This window comes from Mustela erminea, chromosome 1 (genome assembly GCF_009829155.1).
Source record: "Mustela erminea isolate mMusErm1 chromosome 1, mMusErm1.Pri, whole genome shotgun sequence".
Lineage (NCBI taxonomy): Eukaryota > Metazoa > Chordata > Mammalia > Carnivora > Mustelidae > Mustela > Mustela erminea.
The window spans coordinates 220,115,966-220,131,054 of record NC_045614.1 but is presented as its reverse complement, the minus strand read 5'-3'; the positions used below and the strand labels follow the sequence as shown (position 1 = coordinate 220,131,054).

Genomic DNA, 15,089 nt, shown 5'->3' with positions numbered 1-15,089 from the left:
CGGGACGACGGGGCCACCTTACAAGGACCCAGAAGGGACGTATGAGGAGACCTGGCAGCTAGAAGTTTACACATGTTGCTGGAACTAGCAAATGCAATTTAGAAATAAATACCACACACACCTCCCGAAGTTAAACGTGGGCGTCCTCAGGGAATGGTGGATTGGCCGGGGGGCTGGGAGGCACCTTGCAGAACCACTTGATTCTGAGACCAGGAACTCACCACATGGAGTAACTCAGAACTAAAATTAGGACGTTGCTGGCCCCACCGAGCACAAGCGGAAACGCCCACGAACTTTCCTTTGTGGTCTCGCTTTCAATAGCACCGAGTTGAGTCAATGATGACTTTCTTATAAAAAGTGGAAACATCTCAGGAGGTGACGGACTTGTGAAAAACCAGTTAGAGAAGGACAAAGCTAGGAGGTCGTGCTTTGGCAACCATCCTAATGATGGCCCAGGCCACACTCACGCCTGGAGACCAACGTGAGCAGGTCCGAGTCAAAAACGAGAGATCACAGCACGAGCTCCACGCAGTCTCCTGCCCAACACCAAGCAATCAAAAACGGGAAATCAGAACAAAGCCTGGCAGACACCAAGGGGTCCAAGCGGACACAGGCCTCGTGCCGTGGTGCCCTGGGAAGACCGCGGCATTGGCGTGCACACTCTCCGGACACCTGGGGACCCCACGCTGACGACGTTGCCACAGACCCTGACGAGATTCAGGACCTGCTGACAAAGGGCTTCCTCTCCGGCCCACACGGCACAGCCTCCCTCCCACACTGCGGTGGTGCGAGGGACAGCCGAGTGCCCCTTACCCGCGCAGCCCCCCTCCCGTGAAGGGCGCCGACGGGGCGAGTGGCAAAATCTGAGGAGGGTCTGTAGTTGAGATGCTGCCGTGGGCCACAAGGAGGTCTGGGTGCGGAGTGCAGGTTTTGAAGCTGCACGGTCGGGTTTTCCAGAAGAACAAGACCTCAGGCCTTCGAGTGCCACTCAGCACAGGGAGGAGACGGAGGCAGGCAAGGCCAGGCTGCACCAGCCGGTGTAGCAAACGCCAGCCTGGAGGGCCCAAGGTTCCCTGAAACCTTAACAGTTAAAAAAAAAAAAAAGACGGACTCACTGTTTTCACTTCCGTTGTTTTTCCCTTCAAACCCGAGAGGACAGGTTCTGGGCTTTTCTTGAGCATCAAGAGATGTTACGATAAAATCTTCAACATCTTTCTCCTGTTCAAACAGGCAAGTTTTTAAATGGTCATAAAATAACAACTTATCACATCAGGGAGCTGAACTAGCCAGATGGAAACTTTCTAAGGCCTGAACTGATCATTTTCCCACACAGAACCCAAGTAAGAGTGTTTCACGCCTGGGAACGCACTGAAATCATGTGCTTCTAAGAAGTTAAACAAACCCGGCCACAGTTCTCTAGGACTATTTTAAAGGAGTCACCAGCAAACATCTCAGATTAAAAAACAGTTCTGTGGTAGTGTGCGTACGGGTATCTCAGGTATCATGTTCCCTGTAACTTGTTTTTTATTTTATCTAACCCAGGATGTGCAAAATCTCAATATTATTCCGTATAAAAAGACACAGTCCATCTCAAAAATAACTTTTTGAGATTAATTAGCATTAGATGTAGAACCTAGTACGAAATACAACCGAAAACCAATCTAGAAAACCCACCCTAGACAAAGAACCTGAACGACAACTACACACGCAGGCGGGTTTGGGGCCGCGCTGCTCGAGTCCGCGCTAGTGAGCGCACGGAGGCCTGGCACATCTGAGCAGGACTCGTGCATCTCACGTACTTTCAGGAATACCTCAAGTCCTCTAATTATTCATATTACAACCGACTGGGGCTGGTGCTGCAGAAAGCTGGCTGTCCCTAAACATGGCTGACCAGGGGACTGCCGTGCACACCCGCGCCGGGGCCTCTGGCCCCGTAAGGAGATGAGCCAACAATGGCTGCAGCTATGATACTGCAGACGCTGTGGACACACCCCCATGGGAACACTCTGGGGCCTGGGCAACCCGAGGACGCCAAATCAGGGCAGCGGCCCCAGAAGACCACTCACCACAGACATCCACTGCACATGGCGGTCAGCGGAGGGTGCCCTGTCTGCAGCCAAGGGAGACGCTGCCCACCTGGAGGCCTTTCCTGCTGCTGACCCACCCAGGTACCCAAGCAGCTCCACCTGGTCTGCCTGCAGTGAGGCACTGGTCCTGTCCTGCAGGGAGGCGTCCAAGCTCAGGGAGTCCGAACACGGCGTCAGGGGCAGGCTGGGTGCAGGCTCAAGGGTCGAGTCCTTCCTGACAACCTCCGGCGAGCTCCAGGAGGACAGATCCATTGCCCGGAGTGCGCTCTTCAAGGGCCCGGGCCTCTCAGGATGGGCCAGGTCACGGGAGCCACCGTGGAAGCCTGCTTGTAAACAAGGTGACCCGTCCTGCAAATCAACCTGGTCTTGCTCGGGAACATCCGACATTTCATTTTTTATCAGTGGATCCTGACTTCCACTGAGGTCGATTAGATCACATGTGGTTTTCTCGATACGAGACGCATCAACAAGAGATTTATCCGCTTCTTCACCATTATCAGAACAATCACTCCAGCTGTTTTCTGGAGCACGTGGAGATGCCACTGGCTGCTGAAGTCTGAAACCCTCTGTCTCAGTGTTCTGTAAGTTCACAGAACACAGCAAATGGTTCAGCTTCTCTTGAAGTTCTTTCACCTGACTTAGGAGACCAACTTTCCATGGCTGACAATCTTCCAGTAGTTTCCCCTTATTCTGTATGTAAAAAGGAACAGGCATAAAGTGAAATAACTGAATTACACCTAGTCATATCTGTCTGGTTTCTATAAGCCAGTTTCAGAACTGCCTGAGCACTTAAGAAGAAGCCTCCACGATGAGCGCTTGGGTGGAGATTTCAAGCTTTTTTAATTCCATGAAAGACAGAATCACAGCTGAGAGCTCCTTGCCTATGAGCTGAGTGCTGCAAAGGACTCTGGGAAGATGGTAGAGCAGGAAGCAGCAGGAATCTGTCTCCTGCCCAGGCACCTGCACTGGCAGAACCGTGCCTGCTGTGTATAACTCTGGAGTCTGTCCAAGGCTCGCACCTTCCAGGGGGAGGCTTGGAGGGTAAGCTGAGTCAGTCTGGGTGAGTTCCAGCTCCTAGCACAGCAGCAGCTACCCATCCCTGGACCTCCAGCCCCTCGGCAGGCTGGGGTGCGCCTACTCCTGGAGCATCTCGCACACAGCCTGCAGCACCTGGGTGGGCAAAAAGGACCCTGTCCTCCAAACATTGGGCATCTGTGCATCTGTGCTCTGCTTCGGCTTCTGATCGCAGCCCAGAGGCAAAGTGGTGGGAAGCCATTGCTGTGGCCCCTACCCCTCCGGCTGAAGTGACCACCAGAGGATTTAAAGGGCCACTGCCCTTCTTCTCCACCGCAGCATTTTTCTTTTTGAGGAAAAACTAAACCCTAGAACATTAAACAACTGCATATAGAGAGGAAATGAGAAAGTACACTGCATGTGCCCAGGTGAAGGTGCAAACTAAGAAAATATCTGAAGAGACCTGAAGTTTAAACTTCAAGCTGATCCTCAGCACAGAGACAGTCTACAATTAAAAAAAAAACAAAAACAAAAAATAGCAAATTATGAGTAAGTAGGAGATTCAGATTTCCAAATATACAGTAGACTCAAATGTTCACTGGGCAAACACATACCAGAAAAAAAAGTATCCCAAGGCATATAAGGAAATAGGAAAGTATGGCCTATTCTAAGAAAGAAAACAAACCCAAAGGAACTGTCCCAGAAAAAGACCCCGTGTCGGATCTACTAGTCAAAAAGGTTAAGACAACAGTCATGAAGACATCTGAGGAACTAGAGGAAGATGTGGAGAAGATCAAGAAAGTGATGTGTAAACAAAGTAGAAATATCAAAGGAGAGAGGAAAATCTAAAGAAACCAAAAAGAAATGACAAAGCAGAAAAGTAGAATAATTAAAATAAAAAACTTACTAAAGGATTCAAAGACAGATTTGAGGAAGAGAAAGAGCTGAACTGAAAGACAATACTGGAAATGATCGTGTCTGAGGGAGAACGAGGGCACTGACAAGTGAGTTCGGACTTAGGGACCCGGGGGCAGCGGCAAGCGCACCAACATACGCATTGTGGAGTCCCAGAGGACGAGAGAAAGGCGGCTGAGAGAGTATCTGAGGACATACTGAAGCAAAGTTCCCAGAACTGATGAAAGACACCAATATAAACATCCAAGAAACTCAACAAACCCCAAAAAAGATGAATTCAAAGAGAGACACACCACGCTAGGTGATAACCAGATGCATAAAAGCTAAAGGCACTAACTGACTTGTCACACACAAGGATCCTCAGTAACATCACCAGCAGGTTTCTCCTCAGAGACCGTGGCGGCCGGAGAACAGCCACTCGGTATATTCCGAGTGCAGAAAGAAAAAACCCTGTCAGCGAAAAATCCAACATCCAGCGAAACTGTCCTTGAGAGTGAGGAAGAAATTAAGATATTCCCAGGTAAATAAAAGCAGGAGTTTGTGACCACTCCACCTGCCCTGCAAGTGCATCTGTACAGCAAACACAAGGTTACCAGAGGGTGGTAACTCGAGGTCACGTGACAAAGTAAAGCCCTCAGTAAAGGTAAGAGCAAGTACAAGAAGAAAAGCCAGTGTATACGATGGTATGCCTGAAACAGAACACTGATTGTTCAAATACATGAATTTTTTAAAAACTTCATGCTGTTATGACAGTGGTTTGCAACTCCACATTTTGTTTTTACCGTGATTTAAAAGACACATTTTTAAAAAGTTAATGGTCTAAAAGTCAGTATTATTAACTTCAGTTTGTAACTCCACATTTTTTTTCTACATAATTTAAAAAATTAACAAATATAAAACAATCATTAGTTTATCCTGTGAGGCACACAGGTATAAAAATGTACTTGGTGGGCGCCTGGGGGGCTCAGTGGGTTAAGCCTCTGCCTTCGGCTCAGGTCATGATCTCAGGGTCCTGGGATCGAGCCCCGCATCAGGCTCTCTGCTCAGCGGGGAGCCTGCTTCCTCCTCTCTCTCTGCCTGCTTCTCTGCCTACCTGTGATCTCTCTCTGTCAAATAAATAAATAAAATCTTTTAAAAAAAAATGTACTTGGTCACAACAAAAACCAAAAAGGGTGGGGCAGAGCTAAAAAGGAACAGTTTTTAAGAGTTAGGCTGGTATAAATTCAAACCACAGTGTTATAATGCTGGATTCTGAATGTAATGCCTAACAGAACCACACACACACACACACACACACGCAGCTATAGTATATATATGAAGAATTGAAAAAGGAACTTAAAGATTTCAGTATAAAATGTCAAGTAGGCACAAGAGAATACAGTAATTCAGGAAATCAGAACCAAAAAAAGCTATATAAGGCTTATAGGAAACAGAGCAAAATGACAAAAATATATGCTTCTTTATCCATAATTACTTTAAATATAAGCGGATTAATCTCTCCAATCAAAGACAGAGATCAGCAGAAAGGATAAAAACACATGATCCTGGGGCGCCCGGGTGGCATAGTCAGTTGGGAGTCTGACTCCTGATTTCAACTCAGGTCATGGTCTCAGGGTTGGGAGATCACAAGTCCCACTTCAGGTTCATGCTCAGTGGGGAGTCTGCTTCACCCTCTGCCTCTTCCCCCCCATATGTGCACGTGATCTCTGTCAAATAAATTAACAAAATCTTTGAAAGAAAAAAGATAGAAGCACGAGGCTGCTTCCAGACTCATGGCAAGAGCCCAGCATTACCTTGATACTAAAGCTAGAAAAAGACACTACAAAAACGAAAACTACAGACCAATATCCCCTATGAACTTTGATACAAAAAATTCTAAAATGCTAGCAAACTGAATTCAGTACCATACTAAAAGGGTTATAAACTCTAACCAAGCAGTATTTACTCCTGGAATGCAAAGACAGTTCAACACAGGAAAACCAGTCTACATAACACACATCAGTAAAATGAAGGAGGAAAAAAATCACGCGATTGTCTCAACCGGTGCAGAAAATGTGTCTGACAAAGTTCAAGACTCCTCCATTATAAAGACATTCAAGATACTAAAATAAAACTACCCTAACCTATAAAACCCATACATGAAAACATGCAGTGTACATCACACTCAATGGTGACAGACTAAAACATCTTCCTCTAACACCAGGAACAAGGTGAGAACTCCTGCTTTCAGCACTTCCCTTCAACACAGTACTGGACCTTCCTGTCAGAGCAATTTTGTAAGGAAAAAGACATAAAATGTGTCCAAGTTGGAAAGGAAGAACTGAAATTATCTATGTTCCAAGATATGATTGTACATGCACAAAACAAAGATTCCATTAAGAAAAACCCCATTAGAATTAATATAGCAATTCAGCAAAGTAACAGGATACAAAGTAAACAAAAAAATCAGTCGTATTTCTACACACCGACAACAAGCCACCTGAAAAAAGGAAGAAAACATTTCCATTTACAACAGCAACAAAAAAGAAGAAAGTAAGAGTTCACTGAACCAAGGAGATGCAAGTTTTGTAAAGAAAACTATAAAACACTGATGAGACAGATTACAGAAGAGAAATGAACGGAAACACATCTCACACTCATGGACTGGAAGGCCGACTAGAACTGTTAGGATGTCAGTGCTAACAGTGATCGACAGGTTCAAAACAATCCCTGCAAAAATTCTAAGGATGTTTTTTGCAGAAACAGAAAAACCCATCCAAAAATTCAGAGTCAACACAGTCCTGGAAAAGAACAAAGCTGGAGGATTATAACTGTCTGACTTCAAAACTTACAACCAAGCTGCAGTAATCAAAGCAGTGAGGTGTCGGTGGGGGGCTCAGTCTGCTAAGCGGCTGCCTTCAGCTCAGGTCATGATCCTGGAGCCCCAGGGCTAAGGGCAGGCAAGGGCTCAGCAGGGGGTCCGATTCCCCCTAACCCTCCCACGCCTCCCCCCCAGTCCCCCGCCCCGACTCCTGCTCTTTGACTCGCTCTCTAATACATAAAATCTTAAAAAAAAAAAAAACAAAAACGGTTAAGATGGGGGGCACCCAGTTGGTTCAGTGCGTGGAGCCTGCAACTGCTGGTCTCGGGGTTCTAAGCAAGCCCCAGGTTGGGTGTAGAGATCACTTACCAAAAAATAAAATCTTTTTTAAGATTTATTTTTCAGGGGTGCCTGGGTGGCTCAGGGGGTTAATTTAAGCCTCTGCCTTCGGCTCAGGTCATGATCTCAGGGTCCTGGGATCGAGCCCCGCATCGGGCTCTCTGCTCAGCGGGAAGCCTGCTTCCCTCTCTCCGCCTGCCTCTCTGCCTACTTGTGATCTCTGTCTGTCAAATAAATAAATAAAATCTTTAAAAAAAAAAAATATTTTTCAAAAAAAAAAATTATTTTTCCATCTGAGAGAGAGAAAACATGAGGGAGTGAGAGAAGAGGAAATCCAAGCAGACTCCCAGGAGCACGAAGCCCAATGCGGGGTTCCATCTCACCACCCCGAGATCATGACCTGAGCCGAAACCAAGAGTCAGACGCCCAAACGACTGAGCTGCCCGGGGGCCCCCAAAATAAAAGTCTTTCTTTTTTAAAAAGTGGTTAGAATATAACTCTTAGGTTGCATGTATTTTACTACATACACTAAAAAGGCAACTGTCCTAACCTACTTCTGTGGTAGTTTACTTAAAACAGTAGCATTTTTCCTTTTTTTTTTTTTTTAAAGGGAAAAAGGGCCTGGAAGATTCTAGATGCAAACACTGAAAAATGTAAAATTGCAGGGGGCCTGGCTGGCTCAGCTGGAGGAGCGTGGGGCTCTTGATTTCAGGGTCACAAACGCAAGCCCAACACTGGGTGTACTGATCACTTAAAAACTAAAAGATAAGAAAAAAAGAAAGAAAATTATAAAATTGTGACTTATGGAGTGAATCTTCAATTTCCCTGTCTGTGTGTAACTGCTAAGAATCTGGCAACCAGCTCATAACCACACAGCTGAGCTTTCCCGTAAGAATTCAAACAAATGCTCTTATCCCAAGGGCAGTGAGGAGTTTGCGGGGCAGAAAGGCCTCTCCAGCGGAACTAAACGTCCTGCAGGGTCTGATAAACATATAAAGCCACAGCCGAGCATCTTCTATCAAAACCGCAGGCACATGCCACACACCCGCTCTGAGACCACTGGACCGATCCTGCAGAATCCAGAACCACCTCATTTTACAGTAGGACTGTGGTGCATACGGCACGTTCCAGAAGAGTTCTCGGGCAGGGAGAGCGGGAACATTCTTGTCAAACTGCGCAATGTCCACACCAGCAGGTTTACGGGAGGCTAGGGAGATCCTGGGCCCAAGCAGGCCACAGATCGAAGCACACTTTGCCACTGCACTTAGGAAAACCTCCCAACCAGCCAGCCACTTCCTATGTTCAGAACATCTCGACCCTGCGACACCTGACGTGGCCAGCGTGCAGCCTTCCCCACAGGAAAAGAAAAGACAGCTCTCCTGGGGCAGCCCTCGCGGTGACCGGAACCCCAAACAGTTGCATTCTTGATCACTGCGCTCTTCTCTGCTGGGAGCACGAACCAAAGTACGGAGGAAAAAACCCTGAGGTCCAAAAAATAAACAAGAGCCTTTCGAAGTAACCGACGCTGGTGATAAAGGCCTTGAGCCCCAGAGCAGCTGTGGGGGCCGCCTGTCCTCACAGGCACACCCTTCAGACCGGCCTTGCAGTGCAATAAAGTCCTACTTGCAGTACGCAGCTGCTTGTCTCCACAGGCTGAAAGACCACGGCAAAGAGGCTAGAGGGTTTCTTGAGCGAAGGTACAGGAGTTCAGAACCGACCTGAACAGACGAGCGGGAAGAACCCGAGAGGGCAGCTGTCCTGTGTAACCTGCATGTCCCTCCGCAAAAGCGCCAGGGGCGTCTCTGCCCGTGCAGCAGCACGGCCGCGTGCCGCGTACCTGCACCCCTCCCGGCCCTGGGCCGCGTACCTGCACCCCTCCCGGCCCTGGGCCGCCGTATTCCGTCCTCACGTGCATCTCCTTCTCCGCCAAGAGCAGCTCCGCCTGCAGCTGCTTCTGGCAGGCGGCCAGCACCGACATCACGCTGTCCTGTCTGTGCAGAGCCGGGTGGCGGAAGCACCCTGGGGCCTTGGCTGGCTGCAAGTCCTCGGGAGCCGCACGCTACAGCAAGCAGAGAAAACATCGACAATGAAGCTAAAGGCACCAGAGTCTGACGTGCCCTGAGCCCCGTCCCTGGGCTCCCTCGGGTTCTCGAAGCTCTAGAGCGCAGCGTCAGCCGGCAGGACCCCGAGGGAACGTCCCCGTCTCCTATGTATCTCCTACATCAGACCAGAGCCGTGCCCCACAGTCCTGCTGCTTGCACACGGCCACCACAAGTCAGGGCACAGCCCCAGCTGGGCCACCCCACGACGCACGGGCCAGAAGGAGAGGTTCTGGAGTGGCACAAGGCAGCGGGCAGCGAACCGTGACGTCTCCTGAAAAGCAAAGTGCAGCTCGTCCCAATGTGACACGAGCCTGACGAGCGCCCAGGAAGGAAAACCCAGGGAGCCTGGGCAAGCCACAGCCTCTCCGTCTCATCGGATGCTCCCAACCACCGGCTCCGAAAGCCTCGAGTGACAGCAACGGTAGGTGAGAGCTGTATGAAACAGGGAACCTTCCGGTCTGGTTTCACCGTCTAACCACGGTCTGAAACCCGAGCTTCTGTGGCGCCTAACCACACTCAGGAGCCCCGAGCCTCAGCTCCACTCGACGCACCAGGAGCTGCCCACGAAACCACAACCCCCGCTGCCACACAAAGGACACCCGCTCCTGCTTACAGACAGAAGACCATCAACGGGAGGTTCTGCAGAGAACTCGTAGCCCCCTCTGGTCCAGCCCCAGTGCCTGGCCACCCGCGGCCTGCGTCAGGGCCTCTCACAGGCGCCAAGGGCCTGCTGGCTCTGCATGTGTGCCCATACCCCCGCCCCCATCCCCGTGCCCACCCCCACGTGCCCCTGCTTCCCCCGTGCACCCGTATCCCCCGCACACCCCTGTACCCATGTGCCCCCACACCCCCCGCACGCCCGCGTCCCCCCCCCAGACAATAGGCCTCCGGCACACCGGCAGGAGAGAGCACAGCTCACCTGTGCGTCCCCAGCCTGGCCCTGCGGGTCTGTGGGCAGCTGCGACTCTTCGTCCCAGGAGGCCCCTGCAGCCCTGGGGCCCTGGCCCTGGGGGCGGCCCTCCACACAAGGGTGCAGGTGGACCCGCGGCGCCTGCTGCCTGTCCGGCTGCCCCTGGCAGCTGAGGAAGCGGAGGTGCAGCAACTGCAGCTGGCGGCTGAGGCGGACACACTGGGCCCGCAGCCGCCGCAGCTCGGGGGGCTCGCCCTCGGTCTCGGCGGCCAGCGGCTGCTGCTCCAGCGCCAGGCGGAAGTGGGAAAAGGCCGCCAGGAGGGTCTCCAGCTCGGCCGACTGGGCCAGTTTCTGCCGCTTCATGGCGTCGATCTCTGAGTCCCTTTCCGCGATCCCGGCCTCCTTGGCCTCCAGGGCGGCTTCGAAGGCCTGGATCTGAGCGGCCAGGCCCCGGACCTCCGCCTCCCCACGGGCCACGCAGCGCTCCAGGTCCGCCAGCTGCGTCGCGGCGGCCTCCTCCGCAGCCCGCAGCCGCTGCTGCAGGGCCTCCAGGGCCTGGCCGTGCCTGCGCTCCTGCTCCGCGAGCAGCTGGCCCGTGGCCCCCGCCGCCGCCAACGCCTCGGGTCCCACGGCGGGGACAGCCGGCGGCTGGCCGCTCTCAGCCCCAGGCCCCGCGGGCCCCCCGAGCGAGAGCTCTCTCTGCAGCCTCTCGATGACCTCGTGCAGCCGCTCCGTCTCCTCCGCCTTCTCTCTCTGCAGGCGCTGCTGGTTCTCTCGCAGGTTCTCGATGATGGATCTCAGCTCCTCGACCTCGGAGCTCCTGTCACACGGGACCTGGGGAGGAAGCGCGGTCAGAGGACAAAGCCAAGCTTCCCCTTCAGTGTCTCTCCTCAGCCTGCGGACGACCCCCCGGAACTGCCCCGGTGCCGCACTCAGGCACGTCAGGTGCACCGAGCCGCTCGGAGTCACACAGCGGCCGCCCAACCACCTGCTCGGACACTTGCCGCGTCCGACACGTACCGTGCCACCCCCGCTGCAGCCAGGGGGGCGCAGACCGGCCACTTTTTCACCTTCGGCATGTGCGTGCTTTGTATTTAAACTTTATAAATCATGAGTCAAAATCACTAGGGATCCGTCTAACACGAGAACCAAGCAAGGAAACAGGCTGGGAAGGAGCACTACCGACGGCCAGGACCAAGGGGTCTCGGTCACAGCCACCCTGGCTGCTCCAGGCCGAGGGCTGGGGCCCCTCACGTGTCGGAGCAAGCTTTTCCTCATGCCGCTTAGTGCTGGCCTCCACAACCGTTAAGGGAGGAACTGTGCTCATACGAACTCTGGGGCTAACACAACTGAAACTCAGACGTTCAATATCCCGCCAAGACTACGAAGACGGAAAGTAGGAAGTCAGGTGGAAATGGTCATCAGCAAAGCTCAAGCTCCGTTCTCGGAGGCTGAACCACCAGTGACACGGACCGACTCAGGCTCAGCGGACGATCCTCAGCCGATTTCTCACACTCCAATGTCTGCTTCCCAGAAGTCGAGGGTTTCGTAAGAATTCTTGGTTTCATTAGTACCACCTCGTGCCTTTAAACTCAAGATCAAATCTGGCCCATACTGAACACAGAAGTAAGAAAACAGATGGCTTTCTGGTTGTGACTTCGATGGCACGAGCGGTCCTGGGACACACACCTGTGCATCTCTGAACTCGGCTGTGACCCGTCCAGTTAGCCAAGGGCACTCTGGCGGCTCAGGAGAGACTCACAGCCAGCCCCGGGGCGCCCCGCACTTCTGGAGCACCGCCAGGGTCTCAGGAGTGACGCCGTCCGCTCACGACCTGGGCGCACCACTGGCTGCTCCAGGCACCCGCCACAGAGCAGACCCACCACCACACAAACAGAAACCAGCACGGGAGGTGGTTGTAACCCCAAAACCAAGACGACTTCCGGTGTTCCGGGTAGATGGGGCAAGCAAGGCCAGAGAGGGGCAACACTGGTTGCCTCAAAACAGGAAAACCGCGCAGGCTGGGAACGGAGGACACGGGTGGACACGTGAGCCAGGAGCACGTCTGGTCTCCGGGATGTCTCACGCAGGCTGAGGCAGCTCCGCTCCAAGCGGGGCCCTACAGAGGGCCGAGGCCCGAGAGCCCCCACACCAGGGTGGTCAGCAGGGGCACTCATCCCTCGACGAGCGCGGTTCTGGTGCAGGACCTTGGTCTGGGTGTGCGGCGCTGGGAAAGGCCTACCTCACCAAGTGCGCCACTTCCCACGCCGGCCAGCTGTGCCCCAAGCTGCTCGCTTACACGCACCATCTCCTCCTCTTTGCTCTGAAGGAACGCCTGCGGGAACACAGTAACCGGCCACAGCTGTGCCAACGAAACGGGGCCCGAGCGCAGGAAGCACCCCGCCTGCCTGCAACTCAGCTTGAGAACGGTCTCCTGTTCCCACTGAAGCAGCAGGAAACCCCCCCCGGAGAGATGCCTGCTGCCTGCGATTGGCCCACAACCCTGCTGCCATGGACGTCACAGACAGACGTCACACATGTGGCCTGGGAGCACCCACACAAATCACAGGCCGAGGGTCTTCTGGCGCCTTCCGCTCACACCGACAGCTGCTGGGTGCCACAGGCAAGGGCTCGGCACTCAGGCCATTTCTCTACAACTTGACTCTCCACTAAAGCACGTTATATTAAGATGACAAAGAAGATTTAAAAACCGTTTTATAGGGGCGCCTGGGTGGCTCAGTGGGTTAAGCCGTTGCCTTCGGCTCAGGTCATGATCTCAGGGTCCTGGGATCGAGTCCCGCATCGGGCTCTCTGCTCAGCAGGGGGCCTGCTTCCTCCTCTCTCTCTCTCTCTCTGCCTCTCCACCTACTTGTGATCTCTCTCTGTTGAATAAATAAAATTAAAAAAAAAAAAAAAAAACCGTTTTATAGGAGAGTGCCTGGGCGGCTTGGTTGGTTAAGCGCCTGACTCTTGATGCCTGCTCAGGTCGTGGTGCTGGGGGCGAGAGATGAAGCCCCGTGTGGGAGTCCGAGACTCTCCTGCTGCCCCCACGTCCACTCCACGACCAGCCAACCAACCCCTCTCTTCCTCATCCTGCTCTTGTGAGAGGCTAACAGTGAGCTACTACTTAGCAAAAGTCACCTCTTCTACAACAGGGTAACCCTTTCATGACCCAAATCAGGTCAACGCTGGTGGTTTATTTCCTCTTTACAGCTTCTGCCATCGGACAGGTGCGTCTCTCCTTTAAAAGACGGGCTCTCAGAGCCGTAAGCCGGATGCAGAGGGTGCGCGGGAGGGACGCGGGCCACTGTCCCCTTTGGTGGCTCTGGGCTCCACCCCGGCTGCCGACCTCCGTAAGGAAGGTCAGCGCCTCCCACACACGGACAGCGCGTGCGTCCTTGAGCTCCGGCCCCGGTGGGCCACAGCCCTGCTGGGAGCACCACTCCTGCAGGTGTCCGGGCGGGCGACCCGGTTTACCTTCAGGCTGGCGTTCTCCTCCTGAAGCTCCTGCGCGCCGGTGGCGGCTCGGCTGCGCTGCGCCCCAAGCTTCGCGTTCAGCTGTAGCACCTCGACGCTCTTACGCGCGAAGTCGTCTTTAATCCGCTCCAACTGCTCGCTTAGGTCCAACACCTTTCAGTAGAACAGGAAATCCTGGAGATGATCTCATATTCTGCCACTGCATCGTTACTAAAATTACTTTAAAATATTTAAAAGGACATGCCACGAGGAGTCATCACTGTTTCATAACTGAAAATTACGGAGCTCTCCAGCCGTCACAAACCGTTCGCAGACCGGGTGGGGGTCCCGCCCCGCCAGCAGCCCCGAGCGGGCGGAGCCCCGGAGCCCCCGCACTTGCCTCGCGCTCTCGCTGCCGGAGCGCGCTCTGCACAGCGTCTAACTGGACTTCGGGGCCCTCGGGACGGCTGCCTGCGGGAGGCACAGGTTGCAGAGTGGACACCAGAAGCAACTGGCTCGTCTGCTGCTCCAGCGCCTCCTTATCCTGAGGAAGAAGAAAAGGTTTATTCTCAGTAAGTATCTCAGGAATCAGGGGCCTCGAACTGTGATTATGAGTGCACTGTGCCCTCACACCTTCCCGGTGCTCCGCTGAGCGTGCCTGGGCACGCCCGCCGTGAGAGCCACACGCCAGCTGCGCTCCAGAGCGCCCCTGGTGAAGACAGGGAGCCGACCAGAGCCGTCGCGAGTGCCCGCAATGCCACCGCTAATTATTCAAGAAGGTGCAGAACAGTCTCTAGACTACGGCTGTCATAGCAACAAAGGAAAAAAAGTAAAGAACTTGTCCGAGAACAGGACAATGACTGACAAAGACGTCGTACATCTGTATAATGCTCATTAACATCTCATCAAGGTGTGTCCAAAGAACGGTTACCAGGGAAAATTAGTCACTACAAGTAAAAAAGTTACAAAAGCGGTTCAACTTTGTAGGAGGAAAAGGGCACGGTCTCCACCTGCAGCACCTGGTGAGCGCAGGAAATGTCGGCCACGGGGAGAAAGGGGACAGGATGGGGGGGGCAGAGACGGGGGAGGGAGGAGGGGTGGAGGGAGCAGGGAGATCAGAAGCGTCTGTCAGCTCCGCTGCCACCCCTGACCTCTGGGGAGTGAGGCCCCCCCAAGAACCCCGAAGACTGGATTTAGGGAGCTCCTGGCCCGGGGGCCCCACTGCCCTCCCGCCGCGGCCCGCCCCCTCCACCTGGCTGCTCCTGAGTCCCACCCTCTCACAGGAAGTCCACGGTTTCCCTGGGATCGGTCGGCCGCTCTAGCAAGTCAGCTGAGCCTGAGGTCGTCACGGGAACCCCAACGGATCCAAGCGGATGTGGGAACGACCCCAGAAGGGACCGAGCCCCTCGGCCACGGGGCCGATGCCACCTCCAGGCTGACGGTGTGTGAACAAGGGAGCCCGAGAA

The 15,089-nt window shown here is 53.4% G+C and overlaps 1 protein-coding gene across 7 annotated transcripts in view; it reads right to left on the bottom strand.

Moving 5' to 3' along the window:
* The window catches only part of PCNT (pericentrin), a 113,107-nt gene that overhangs the window by 29,247 nt on the left and 68,771 nt on the right, over nt 1-15,089 (bottom strand). For 6 of the 7 annotated variants that reach the window (XM_032357997.1, XM_032357943.1, XM_032357961.1 and 3 more), the window contains 7 exons: nt 14,024-14,167; nt 13,645-13,797; nt 12,410-12,502; nt 10,177-11,001; nt 9,023-9,214; nt 2,067-2,777; nt 1,116-1,218 (listed from right to left, as the gene is read on the bottom strand). In XM_032357997.1, coding sequence (XP_032213888.1) covers nt 1,116-1,218; nt 2,067-2,777; nt 9,023-9,214; nt 10,177-11,001; nt 12,410-12,502; nt 13,645-13,797; nt 14,024-14,167 — 2,221 coding nt within the window. The remainder of the gene's footprint in view (nt 1-1,115; nt 1,219-2,066; nt 2,778-9,022; nt 9,215-10,176; nt 11,002-12,409; nt 12,503-13,644; nt 13,798-14,023; nt 14,168-15,089) is intronic. The other variant, XM_032357971.1, reaches the window with a different exon arrangement.